The sequence below is a fragment of the Tursiops truncatus genome, chromosome 8 (genome assembly GCF_011762595.2).
Source record: "Tursiops truncatus isolate mTurTru1 chromosome 8, mTurTru1.mat.Y, whole genome shotgun sequence".
In the NCBI taxonomy this organism is placed as follows: domain Eukaryota; kingdom Metazoa; phylum Chordata; class Mammalia; order Artiodactyla; family Delphinidae; genus Tursiops; species Tursiops truncatus.
In genome coordinates this window covers 56,512,767-56,525,285 of record NC_047041.1, presented here as the reverse complement: position 1 = coordinate 56,525,285, position 12,519 = coordinate 56,512,767, and the positions used below count along the sequence as shown (strand labels likewise).

Genomic DNA, 12,519 nt, shown 5'->3' with positions numbered 1-12,519 from the left:
GCCAGGGTTATGCAGCGAGTTAGTGGCTGGGGAAGAATGGATTTTAACTTGTCCCTAAATCTTCCCTTCCTCCATCCTCACTCCTATTTCTTCTACTTTTCCCTCTCCTGTGAGGTCTCCTCATCAGCAAGACTTGCTTAAATCTCTCCCGCCTGAAAAACCCCCTTCTTCCATCTCATGTTCACTGCCAGCCGCTGCCCTGCCTCTCTCCTCTCCTTTACCACCCAAGTTCTTCAAAGGCTTGTCTGTTTCCTCACCTCCCAGACACCGCCTCAGCCTTGCACAACCTGCTCCTGCCTCCCAGCTCCCCTCACAGTGCCCATGGCCATGGTCACCAGAAGCCCCCTTTCCAGGTTTCACCTATTGGACTCTCAGCTGTGCACCCTCCTGGCTTCTCTCTCGCCTCCATGCAGTTCCTTTGCTGATGCCCCGGGGCTCTGTCCTAATGACCCTTCTCTTTTCACTCTACAGGCCAATGTCTCCCATCTCCTGGCATTAGTTACCACCTGCAGGCCAACAGCTCCCAAATCCTTGTCTCTGGCCCAGCCTCCTCTCCAGACCGTAATATACCCAAAGGGCTGGGGTTCTCTCCTGAGACTCAGCTCAGCTGAAACTCCTGGGTTCTGGTCACCACGTGAGGCACCAGCTGCACCCCGACTCCCCCTCTTCCTCAGCTCTGCCTTCTCTCCCACCTCCGTCGCCTCCCTCCTGCCCAGGCGTTGTCATCCCTTCCAGGGATCCCACAGCAGCCCCCTACCTGGTCTCCGCCTCTCTCCTCCACACCGTGCTTCACCCAGCAGGCAGGGCCAGCTTTCTAAACCACAAATCTGACCAAAGCACTGAAACCCTTCCAGGGCTCTCTGCTGCCCTCAGGATGACGCCAAAGTTTCTCGGCCGGGCGTTCAGCCTCACCTCCCTCTGCTCTTTGCCTCACATTTTATTATCCAGCAACAGTGGGCTGTTTGTGGTTCTCCTTGTAAGATGCTGTTTTTCGTCTTCCATGAAGCTGTCTCTTCCTGTACCACTGTCCCACCCGTCTCTCCCTGCCTCCACCTTTTCCTCTAACTCCTGCTCATCCCTCAGAGCTAGCTGAAGTGTCCTCCATCTGGGCAGGGGCTGTGGTCCCCACAGCCCTGCTGTCACAGCCCTTGTACTCATGGTGTTGTGAGGCCTCATCTCCTGCTCAAGATTTTGGCTCCCTAGGGACAGGCAGGGCCGTATTGGTTCCTTACACTGTGTCAGTCATCTAGCACAAGGCCTAGGCCAGTGGAGATCAGAAAGTGTCTTATGAATGAATACAGGGAAGGAGAAGACAACTCAGAGTGATGTAGAGCCCTGGGACAGCTGCTTAGAGATTCCCAAGGCAAGCCTTATGTTGACACACTCAGAAAAGTCTGGACCAAAGTCCGGAGGTGCTGATGGGCTGAACATGCTCCCATGGTGGGAAAGATCTGGGGTGAACATCACAGGCTTCGGATAAGTCCATGAGAGAAACCAGGAAGGCAGTTGGCCTGCAACACCAGGAAAAGTATACAGGGAAGTCATTCCTGTCCTGAGGCCCCGGAGATGCCTCTGATTACAGAGCCTTGCCTTCCACTCCATTCTCCAGCCGAGGGGAGGGGCCCCTGTGCAGGAGCAGGGGTGGGGGTGGCGTGGCAGGAAAAGCCCCGCTGAGCAGGAGACATCTGAGCTAGGTTGAAGGATGACCAGTTCATGGTGTGAATGGCTGGCTCCTATGCTTTAAATGCAGGAGGCTCAGAAGCCACGCCTGGACTTCCAAGTTAACCCCACGTGGTGAGCAAACAAGGCCAGAATGGCGAGTCTTCTCCAGGAGGGCCAGGCAGAGGCTGTGAGGAGCTGGATGTCCTTTGACTCAGAGGATGAGGGGGAGGTTGCAACCATGTTCCTCAAACCCCAGACTCTCAATCCAGGCCCCCTGGGAGCTGGCAGAGGGAGTTTGGGGAGGGTGATACCCGTCCCTGCTCAGTAAAGGCAGCACTGGGAGGCTGCTTAGACGACTTCCCAGACCTCAGACGCCCAGGTATAAGACCAGGGCTCGGAGCAGAGCCCTCTAAGTGGCTGCAGGTGGCAGAATCCCACCAAAAGGCCACTTGACACTGTCTCTCCACGGCTTCCGATCAGGCTTGGGGTGGGAGTGGGCCTGGCCGTGGGATGCGAGCACAGGTCTAGGAGTCAGTAGGTCTGAATTCTGGTTCTGGCTTCACCACTCATCACTGTGAGGCTTCGGGGAAGACAGTGGCCGATCCTGAACCTCTGTTCTCTCCTCTCTAACATGGGGGTAATTCCTATACTAGTTCACCTCAAGTAGAATCACGGGCATTAAAACATCTTTGAAACGGCGAGGAATTGCACACGCGGGCAGGATCAATGACTGATGTTGTCTTTAATTGTAACCGTTAGGCTTTCTTCCCAGACCATGGTGCCAGGGTTGGCAATCTGACTGCCAAGTCTTGGAAATCCTCTGAGGTGAGAATGTTTGGGTTTATAACATTGGTCACGGTGGAACAGGGACGAGTGCTAGCTTGGAGCAAGAGACCGGGCATCCAATTCCAAATCTGCTACCACCCTGCTCTGTGGCTTCAGGCAAATGACTGCTCCTCCCTAAACTCAGCGACCTCATTGTAAAGTGTAGCTGACAATTGTAAGGATCTCTGGAATATCTGCTGGGAAAGCACTTTGAGGCTCCATGCACCCCGCTCCTCTGGCTAACTCCAGTCAGTCCCCTTTCCTAGGCTCACTGCCAAAGAGCTATGGGAGGGGGATGGCCCACAAAAGCAGGAGGCGCTGTAGTTGGGGGCTGGGCACAGAAGCAGCACAGAGCAGGGGAGAGGCCACGATGGCAGACGAGGGTCTGGGTCAGAAGGCTGGGGGAACTAGCCCCGGCTCTCATAACAGCTCACCGTGAGGACGCGGGCCAGTCTCTGCCTGTCTGCAGTCACTGTGAGAACACGTGGAGACTGGATATGGACTCAGCAGGCAGGGTTGAGGGGTGATGCAACTTCTTATTTATTAATATATAACAACAAAAATAATAGAGCTCACATCTGCAGCTGTTCAGGTCTGTGTTACAAGGTCTTGGTCACTTTGTCTGGACTGGCCGTGACCTTCAGCTCCGGGGTCTGGGCTAGGAAGACGTTCCAGTGACCTGCATGGAGAAAAGAGGAAGAGTCGCGTGTGTGTGGGGGTGTGTGTGCTGTATGTGTGTGTGCAGGGGTGTGTGTGTGTGGTGTGTGCGTGTGCATGCATGTGCACAACAGAGACGGGGTGACTGGGGTGGGGCAAACTTAGGACCACGAGGACTGAGTAGCCTGGGTTTGGAGCCCACAGGGAGGAGGGAGGTGGGGACCCCATCACACCCCAAATCCCAGAGGGTTCTGACACATGACCCCGCCTCAAACAACCAACATGTGTGGGCCGGGCTGGTATCCTGACTCTTGCTGGTGACCCTCCCGTCTGTGACTTCCTCTCCCCCACCTGAAGACCCACCTGGGTCCCTCTTCCTCGGGGGAGTGTAGAGCAACTTAAGGGCATCAGAAGGAACGTGGTTAGAAGGTTTCAGTGGGAAAAGTTCCAGTGGAGAGAAACGAAGCAGCACCAGGACTTAGGGGCTCAGAGCCCCACCTCTGACAGCCCCGTCTCCCTCACCCCCAAGATCAAATCCAGCTGGCTCTGCTTTACCTTCCCGCTCCCAAGCTCCCGGGCGTCTGAGTTAGGAAATCTCTGGCCCAGACGCCCACTGGATTCCTGTGCCGGGAACTGACGTCTGTGGCTGACAGCCGCCCTCCTCCCGGCACCAGCAGCCTGGAACTCCCCAGGAGGCCCCAGCTTCTAGCCCGGCTCTCTTCCCAGGCCCCAGTCCTCAGCCCAGGGTCCCACCTTTGTGGGTGCCAGTGAGCAACCGGAAGTTCTGTGCCTCTTTCTGGAAGTCTTGCTTCCTGACTTTCTTGATCTGAATCAAGTGGAAGATTCCTGAGGGCAGAGACAAGGGCGTGAGCAGGAAAGGCAGGGTGTGTGGTCAGTGAAACAGGGTGACTTAGACCTGAGACAGACCCCGTCACCTCCCTCCCCTCCCCCTTTCTGACCAGCCACCAAATCCTGTGGACTAAATTCCCTAAATATTTTGAATCTGTTCTCCTATCCCCACTGTCACCCTTCCCATTCAGGCCCCATCATGCCTTGCCTGGGTCACTGCACTAGACTTCTGACCCCTTTAACCCCGCCTCTAACCTATGATCCTGGCTGTGGTCATTGGAAAATATGCATGTTACCCCGTCATTCCCCTTCCGTGACCCTGCTCCTGTCACTGTCACCTTCCTGCTCTCACAGCACTCACCTGTCCACAATGCAGAGAGGGGAAATGCAGGAGGGAGGGAGGAAAGAAGGAAGAAAAGCTGCCAGGCCTGTAGGGCCTGGTCAAGCTTTTATCTGGACATAGAACGTATGATAAAAATCAATAGGTGATTTGCTTCAGACACCCAAGCACTACAGGTGTCAGGGTTGTAGTCTCCCTTTCGGCTCAAGGCTCAGTTTACCCCATCCCTCTGAGTGGCCCTGCCTGTGCTACAGTCCTAATCAGCTACTTGAGGTACCTGAGGGGGCCAAGCCTTTACATATGCTGCCCCCTCTGCTGAAACGCCTGCTCCTATTGCCACAGGTGAACTCCTACTCATCCTCCCAGCCTCACCTGGGAAGTCTCCCTCAATTCTCCCTCTTCCCCCAAATAGTTATAATTTCCTCCTTGGGTTACCCACAGCTCTTGGCTTCTGTTTGTGATTGTTCCTATTTCTAATGTGCTATCATTGTGTCTGCTCTTGCCTCCCTTACCAGACTGGGAACTTGGGGAGGGTGTTCCTCTTGGGTTCCCTGCACCCGGCCCACATTAGGCATGCTGAATGAATGAATGAATGAATCCATGGGTGGATGGATGGATGGATAAGCAAATATATGTGTACCCTGTGTAGGCCAGGCCCTGAGGGGGAATGAGGTACTAGCTGTGTCTCCTGATGTTTGCATCCCCTGGGGAGCACAGGCACCACACATGGCGCTGAGGCCCTGAGCACGTGGGCTCTGATGTCGTGCCGGCTGTTACCACCGGGGGGCTGTGGCCAGAAAGAACAGATGTGACAGCAAGACCTCTGGTAGGCCAGCACCGCCCTCAAGAAAACCAAGAACCGGCCTTACTTATGGGAATCCAAGTGGGATCCCACCAAGGGGAAGAGACAGCACGGGTCCTGGGACTGAGGTCCAGGAAGCTGGGGATGCCCAGCACTGTCTTCAGGCCCCCCGGTCCAGATGCCAAGGACCAGAATACGGGAGAGACTTGCTCCAGAGGCCCAGGTCACATCACAAGCATGAGATGGGGACAGGTCCTGGTGCTCCAGTCCTGCCGCTGCACAAAGCCCCAAACACAAATTGGAGGGGTAACGGGGCTGAGGGCAGGTCCCCACGCTGTTGCCTATAAAGCGTGAGTGAAAGGTCTGAGATCTGGGGCCTGGAATCAAGCGCTTGCCTGAGGGTCATGGTTGTGCCTCTTGCTCTCTGAAGGGCGTGCCAGGCCTGAGAGTGGCTGGGCTCCGTGTGTCCCAGGCAGAGGTGGCAGTGGTGGGCGAGTTCCAAGAGATAGGACAGGCTTAGCTTAGTGTGAAGAACCCTCTCTGGGTAGAGTCATGCCCAGAATGGCAAGTGAACCACCTGTCTGGAGGTGGGGAGGGGGTGTCTGTGCAGTCAGGGGCTAGAGACCATCAGGGAGGCTGCAGGGGGACTTCCTTCCTGGGGCGGGGGGAGGAATGGAGACCCCTGAGGTCCCTTCTACTCTGAAATTCTAGACTCTAAAAAGCCCTTTAACCCTACGCCAGCTCTCTGCTCAGACTCTGGGCCTGGGGCTGGTCCCACTGTGGTGTGTCCTCAGCCCAGCTTTCAGCATCCACCTGCTCACTTTGTGTCCAGGCCAATTGCCCTCTTCCTCTCCTGGCCCCCAAGGCCTGCTGTTTCCACTTGTCTGGGTGAGGAAACAGGAAAGGTTTCCCACTGACGATCAGACCTTGGGAGAATTTGTTTTGACTTTCACAGTCTGGGACAGGGAGGTAACAGACAGGGAGGCTGATGGGGCATTTCAGGCACCCAGAGGCTCAGGAGATAGTGGGGCGGGGGTGGGGGAAGGTTTGCTAGTGACAGGATGGCAGGGCCTGGCATTGTGAAGTTGAAGAGTCCTCCCCACCTTGTTCCTTTTTGTTGGGCCGCCTGGTAATGAGATTTTGCCTTGAGCTATCATGCCTCCTTCTTTGCCATCCTGGGCCTTCCTTAGGCCCTTCCCTAAAAGCATAAGGTCACCTTTGTGGAGGCGGCACTGGGGACAGTAAGACCTGGGTTTGAATCTTTGCTTTACTGTTTAAACTGTGTGGTTTTGAGCAAGTCCTTTTACCTCTCAGACTCAGTTTTCTTATCTGCAAAATGGGGCATTAATACATACCCTTCATCTTTCTTATATGTGGGTGAATTGAAGCACATTATATATAGTACCTGCTAAATGCCAATCACAGAGCACCAGGCATGTAAACATGGGCTCTGGCACCAGAGTTTGAGGCTGTCACTGTCAGCCTGCCTGTAGTGTGCCCCTCTTGCCTTTCTAAGTCCTGTCCAGCTCAGGCCCATCCTCCACAAAGCCTTCCCTGACCAGCTCAGCTCCCAGGGAGCTCCTCCTGCACCCAGGGCACAGAGCCATGGGGTCCTGAGGACAGAGCCTGGGCCTGTTACTCTCTGTGGTCACAGAGGGGTGGGAGGAGGCCCATCGTAAACATGCAGCCCCACCTGTCCAGGGAAAGATGGAATCTCAAGGCTCAAAACAATCACGAAGGTTATTGAACTGAACTCCTCAGCCAGTGGCCAAATCCCCACCCAGCCCTTGCCTGCACACTTGCGTGAATGGAACTTGCTTCCTCCCTTCCACTGCAGGAAGGCTTTACGCTTGAGAAGGTGCTTCCTCTCATAAACTGAAACCTGCCTCTCTGCAATTCTAACCAACTGATGAGGCGGGATAAGAAGGAGGCTGACATTTTTAGCACTTACTATAGGTCAGGGGTGGTACCTATATTCTTTCATGTAATCCTCCAAAACCCCTTCTCCCCCATTAACAGAAGAGAAATCTGAGGCCCAGAGAGGTCAAGTGATTGCCCAAGGCCACACAGCTAAGAAATGGCAGAGCCGGGATTCAAACCCAGGTCTGTGTGATTCCAAAGCCCCTGCTTGTTGTTCTGACCCTTGTGGTCACTGAGAACACAACTGCTCCCTTTGCCTGGGGCAGTCCTTCAGAGCCATGAAGCCAGCGGTCCTGTCCCCCTGAGTCTTCTCTTCTCCAGGCTGAACAGCTCCGCTTTCTTCGTCCATTCCTCCTACGACAGGGGGCAGAGTAGAGCAGGGAAAGAGCCGCATCTGACGTCACAAGACCTGGGCTCTAGCTCCCGTCCTCCACTTACTGGCTGTGTGGCCTTGGGCCAGGTACTTCACCTCTCTGAGCCTCAGTTTCCTCATCTGTAAAATGGGGATAATAATACCTAACTCTCAGGATCGTTGAGGATCAAATGAGATAATGAACATGAAAGCACTTTGTAAACTCCAAAGTGCTTCACACATTGGTTGTTATTATCATTGTCATCATTCTTATTATCATCCCCTCTTTCACCCCCCACATCTCCCCCACCTCCCCACTGCCAGCCAAACACATCAATAAATTGACCTTACAGCTAATTTCCACTTAAAGGTTTTAATTTGTTTTACTCTATCCAGGGGATTTATGTTTTACAAGAAGAGCCCCACAACTGAACTCTCGGCAATTCCCTATCAATGAAAACTCTTGACCTTCAGCTGGTGATAGGAGCAGCCTGCTGAACAGGGTGAGTTTCTACAGAATGAGAAACATATTCTGATGTCGACTTACCTTGGAGGGATAGAATCCACCTTATAGAAAGGGCTGAATGAGACTAGCCTTGAGGATTTGAGGATGCTGTGAGGGCCCTCCTGCCTGAAAAGAGCTCTCCTCCCAGTCTGCTGAAATTCTACCAATAGACAGCTCTTTGTTTTATCAGGGTAGGCATTACTCTGTCCTGGCTCCTCACAAAGTGTAAAAACCCCTTTCCCCCAGGAGAGGGAGCACTTCAAGGCCCTGGCATTTCAGAGTGGGTGAGCTTATCAGAAATGTCAGATAGAATCAGTCTCCCTCTATCTCGGAATCTGGGACTCAAAGCTGGAAGGTGGCCCAAGGCAGGTCTTCCTGGGCCAGAGGCACTTGATCAACAAAACTCCCTTACCACCCTTGGCGGGTCTGCAGCAAAGGAAGGGGGACAGGCCAGAGTGGGAGTGGGCCCCTGCTCACCTTCTACCAGCTTCCAGAGGTAGATCTCCACCTGTTCAGAAGCCTCACGCTCCAGGGCCAGGCGACGCAGGTTGTCCGGGCTTGGGGATACTGATGTGTGGACAAGGACCCGGCCCGGCGCCTTCGGACACTTGGTGGCACTGATCTCACTGTGGCCAGGGTCTGCCTTGTCCTCTGGGAGAGACAAGGAGCTCGTGAACACTCTGTCTCCCCACCCCTGGTAGCCCAGGAAGAGGGGCCACTGGTCTGACATCTCCCTCAGGGTCAATAGGGCCCTTGGGAAAGTTCTGGTGCCCCTGGGAAGAGAAGGAGGTCTCTGGGGAAGACAGAAGGGGCCTCTCCCCCATTCACCTCCCATTGATTAGCATGTCAGGAAACTTCTCACCCTTCAGGGCCCAGCTCACCTTCCACCTCTTCCAGGCAGCCCACCTGGAACAGCTCAGCGCACCATTTCCTCCCACCCATAGCTTGTAAAACCCTTCTTGCTTATGCCTCTCCCTCAGGCCCTTAATCCCACACTGCCTTGCATTGCCTTGTAATTGTTTCACTTGGGTATGTTTTCTCTCTAAAATAGACCCACAGGGTGAAGGGCAGGAATCATGTTCTCCAAGTCTTTTGAGTGACTCATACCACCCAGCCCAGGCTCACACTGAACACACGTAGAATGAAAGGTTTGGGAGGGATTGAGGTGACAATGGCAGTAATGATGATGAGTGTGATACAGGACAGGTTCTAGAAGGAGTTCCAGTTCCAGCTCCACTGCTCTTTTGCTGTGTGACTTAGGAAGTTCCCTTCCCTTCTCTGGGTCTCAGTTTTCCCATATGTTGATGAGGATTGAAGGAAGACAGCAGTGGTCAAGAGCATGGTCTTTGTGGGAATTCCCTGGCGGTCCAGTGGTTAGGATTCCGCGCTTTCACTGCTGTGGGCCTGGGATCCGATCCCTGGTCAGGGAACTAAGATCCTGCAAGCCGCGCTGCGCAGCCAAAATAAATAAATAAGTAAATAAAAAGAGGGCATTGTCTTTGGAATAAGACCGACAGGGTTCATATCCCAGCTCTGTCACTTACAGCTTTGGGACCTGGGACAAGGTATTTATCTTCTCATTCTGTAAAATGGAGATAAAGATGCCTGCCTTGTCCGTTTTGGTGAGGATTACATGAATTCAGCCAAAATACCTACCCGGCACATGATAAGTGCTCAGTAAATGTTGGCCATTCCTCTTAAAAGTCCTACTAGCCTAAGATTTTATGACTTCACAGAATCCAGGACATTATTTGATTCTATGTATGTCTGAAAGTCTCTGAATCTGTAACAGTAGATGGTTCCATAAGTCTAATATTTTATGAGTTGGGCATTTTTCACTGCTGTGCTTCTAACATTCTGTGCATGTGATAACCCCTACATCCCCTGGCTCTGAGGCCATGCCCCATCCATGTCAGAGATGTTCCAAGTGTCTGTGCTCTGGGGAGAGAGACCCATGGCTCACTCTGGCCAGTGCCCTCCCTGCCCCCAGGCCCTCTTTGTACCTGGACAAATCTTGCAGCACTTCCCAGCCACTTTCTTGGGCTGACGGCAGGGGTACTCAGTGGGGCAGGTCACCCGCTGGCAGTCCTGGCGGCCGTCCTGACAGGTGCACAGGATGCAGGGCAGGGGTCCAAAGGAGCGGAAGGCTGGGTGCCACACCTCCCCATGGGAGTACGTCTTCCCGCCATGCACACAGGCTGGAAGGGCAGGAAGGGAGGAGGGTCAGTGCCTCGGACTCGGGTCAGAGTCCAATAATGGCTGGGAGTAGGTCCTTGGGGCGCCCCTGCTCCACCAGTCTGGCCCAGCCACACTGCCTGCAAAGTGGAGGCCAGGGAGTAAACCAGTCCTCTGTCCCTGACATCCCCCATCTCAGCACTCAGGGCCGAGATGGGCCAGTAAGTTCTTGCCGAAGATGGAGAGTCCTCCCCTGCACTTCACAGGCACCTCCAGTGGGGCATGGGGAGGGATGGCCTGACAGTAGGAGACCTGTGATCAAGTGCTGTCACTACCTGGCCATGTGAGCTCTGTCAGGTCCCTTCTCCTGTCTCAACCTCAGTGTCCCATCTGTACAGTGAGGGGCTGGACGGATGCCTCTGCAACCCCTCCCACTCCACCAATCAGGGTGCCCTGCAGTGAGGCCTCTTTCCTCACCCTCTGCTGCCACAATTGTCCCCTTAGCCTCCTTCCCTGATTCATCCCAACCATCCTCCTGCAGCCCAGCTCTGTGTCCTCCTTCCTTCATCAAAAACTTTCCCTCAAAAAAACAAACAAACAAACAAACAAAAAAAACTTTCCCTCACCACTTCCTTATCTTATAATAATTAATGTACATGTCTGTCTGCCCTATTAGTCTAGGAGCTCCTGGAGGACAGGGACCATTTTCATCTGTCTGTTCTGTGTCCCTCAATTCCCAGCAAAGACGTGGCAGATGCTAAAAAAAATATTGTTGTATGGCCCGTAGTCCTGGTTCCAGGACTGGTTCTGTCTCTAACTCAATACTCTGAACCTCAGTGTCCTCATCTGTCAAATGGACCCGACGTTCTAGGGGTCTACAAGCTCATGGCCAAGTTGAGATTGGGGAACCACTCAGTGGAGGTGCAGGGATGGGAAGTGGGAGCGGTCAGGGCCCCCCTTTCCCACCTCAGGGGTCGGCAGAGGCTCCAGTTCCCACCTTTCTTATGTTTCTCCTTCAAAACAATCTTGACTGTCGTGCTGCCTGCCTCCTTCGGTCGGAAGTGGCGAGGGAGGAAGCCCAGGGGGGCGCTGGGGCCAGTGGGGCTTGGGGTGCTCAGGTCTCTCTTTCTCCCACCGTCCCCTGAACACGGATCCTGGGAATGTCTCTGCAAAGGGCAGGAAGGATGCAGATCACCGACAGGCCACTGCCAGTGCAGGAGCAGCCAGACAGACGCTGCGGGGAGAGGCCTGAGGATGGCTCTAGTGACTGAGCCTGATGGCCCAGGGAAGACAGGGCATAGGCTCTGGGTAGAAAGAAGATCTGGGTGGGGTCGAAGATGTTCCCAGGCCTTTGAAGACTCTCAGAGGATAGTGGTTTGGAAATCTAGCCTCCACTGAGCCCTTCTCAGGCTGGCAGAGCCAGAGCCTTGGGGCTGAGATGGGCAAGGGTACTGTGGTCTTGATCTGGGAGACATAAGTGATCAGGGACCTGGAGAACTTAATATGTAAGAAATGGAAGGTGAGAATGTAGTGAGGATGAGAGTCAGGAAATTCTTCTTTGTCCAAGAAGATTTAGGTGATGGGACAGGGGATGGGCCTCTGAAGATCCCACCAGGCCCCGGAATCCCACAGGCAGGAGGGCTGAGGGCAGGCCCTGTCCGGAGATGATGGGTCTTGGGAGCCTCCTTTCCTGAGTCTCTGGAATCCAACATCCCGAGACCCCACCCCTCCAGATCAGGTCTTGGGAGGGCTGGCAGTGAGAACAAAGGGTGTGTGTGTGAAGGCAGCCTAACAGGGCAGGGGCTCCCCAGTCCAGAGATTGGGGGTTGGGAGCTCCAGGCCGTGGGAGAGGAGCAAGTGGGCTGGGGGCAAAGGGCAGAGCTTACCACCCCGTCACTGACACTGAGTCACTCACATGCCTTCTTCTGCAGCCCCTTTCTGACTGTACAGTCTCTGAGTCAGTCCTCTGATGGCTGGACTGAGCCCACAAGAGCTCCTAGAGTGGAAACTGTGTCCCAGGCCCCAGCACAGGCCGAGGCACACAGGAGGCACCCAGGAAATGCTTGTCAAGTAGAATAGAGGCAGAAAGGAATGGAAGAGCCCAGCCCCCTAATTGGTGACTTGCCCACGGCATCCAGCAAGTCAGTAAGTAGCTGCTCGGGGCCTGGGACTAAGTCTGGTGGGTTTCACTTAGCTGCCTCCTGGGGAGAGGATGGGGAGGAAGGGGGATGACATGGTCAGGTCCCGTGGCCCAGCACCCGCTAGACAAAGCCCAGCCTGGGAAGTGGGGGTGAGCTGGCAGGGGAGAAGGGAGAGTGCATTCGTTCAGACCCCCGGGGAGTCTCTGGGAAGGGGAACCCCCCCCTTCGAGTCCCCCAGGGTCCAGGTGACCCAGGATGAAAGAGCAGGTGGAGCTCTTCACATCATAGACA

At 54.4% G+C, this 12,519-nt stretch overlaps 1 protein-coding gene across 2 annotated transcripts in view; it reads right to left on the bottom strand.

Moving 5' to 3' along the window:
• Positions 1–3,009: 3,009 nt before the first annotated feature.
• The window catches only part of CHRDL2 (chordin like 2), a 32,050-nt gene continuing 22,540 nt past the window's right edge, over positions 3,010–12,519 (bottom strand). Inside the window, exons 7-12 of one of the 2 annotated variants that reach the window (XM_033862289.2) lie at positions 11,085–11,253; positions 9,916–10,110; positions 8,390–8,563; positions 7,494–7,548; positions 3,898–3,990; positions 3,010–3,166 (exon numbers count right to left, since the gene is read on the bottom strand). In XM_033862289.2, the coding sequence (XP_033718180.1) occupies positions 3,076–3,166; positions 3,898–3,990; positions 7,494–7,548; positions 8,390–8,563; positions 9,916–10,110; positions 11,085–11,253 (777 nt within the window). In that variant the 3' untranslated portion in view covers positions 3,010–3,075. The remainder of the gene's footprint in view (positions 3,167–3,897; positions 3,991–7,493; positions 7,549–8,389; positions 8,564–9,915; positions 10,111–11,084; positions 11,254–12,519) is intronic. The other variant, XM_073808460.1, reaches the window with a different exon arrangement.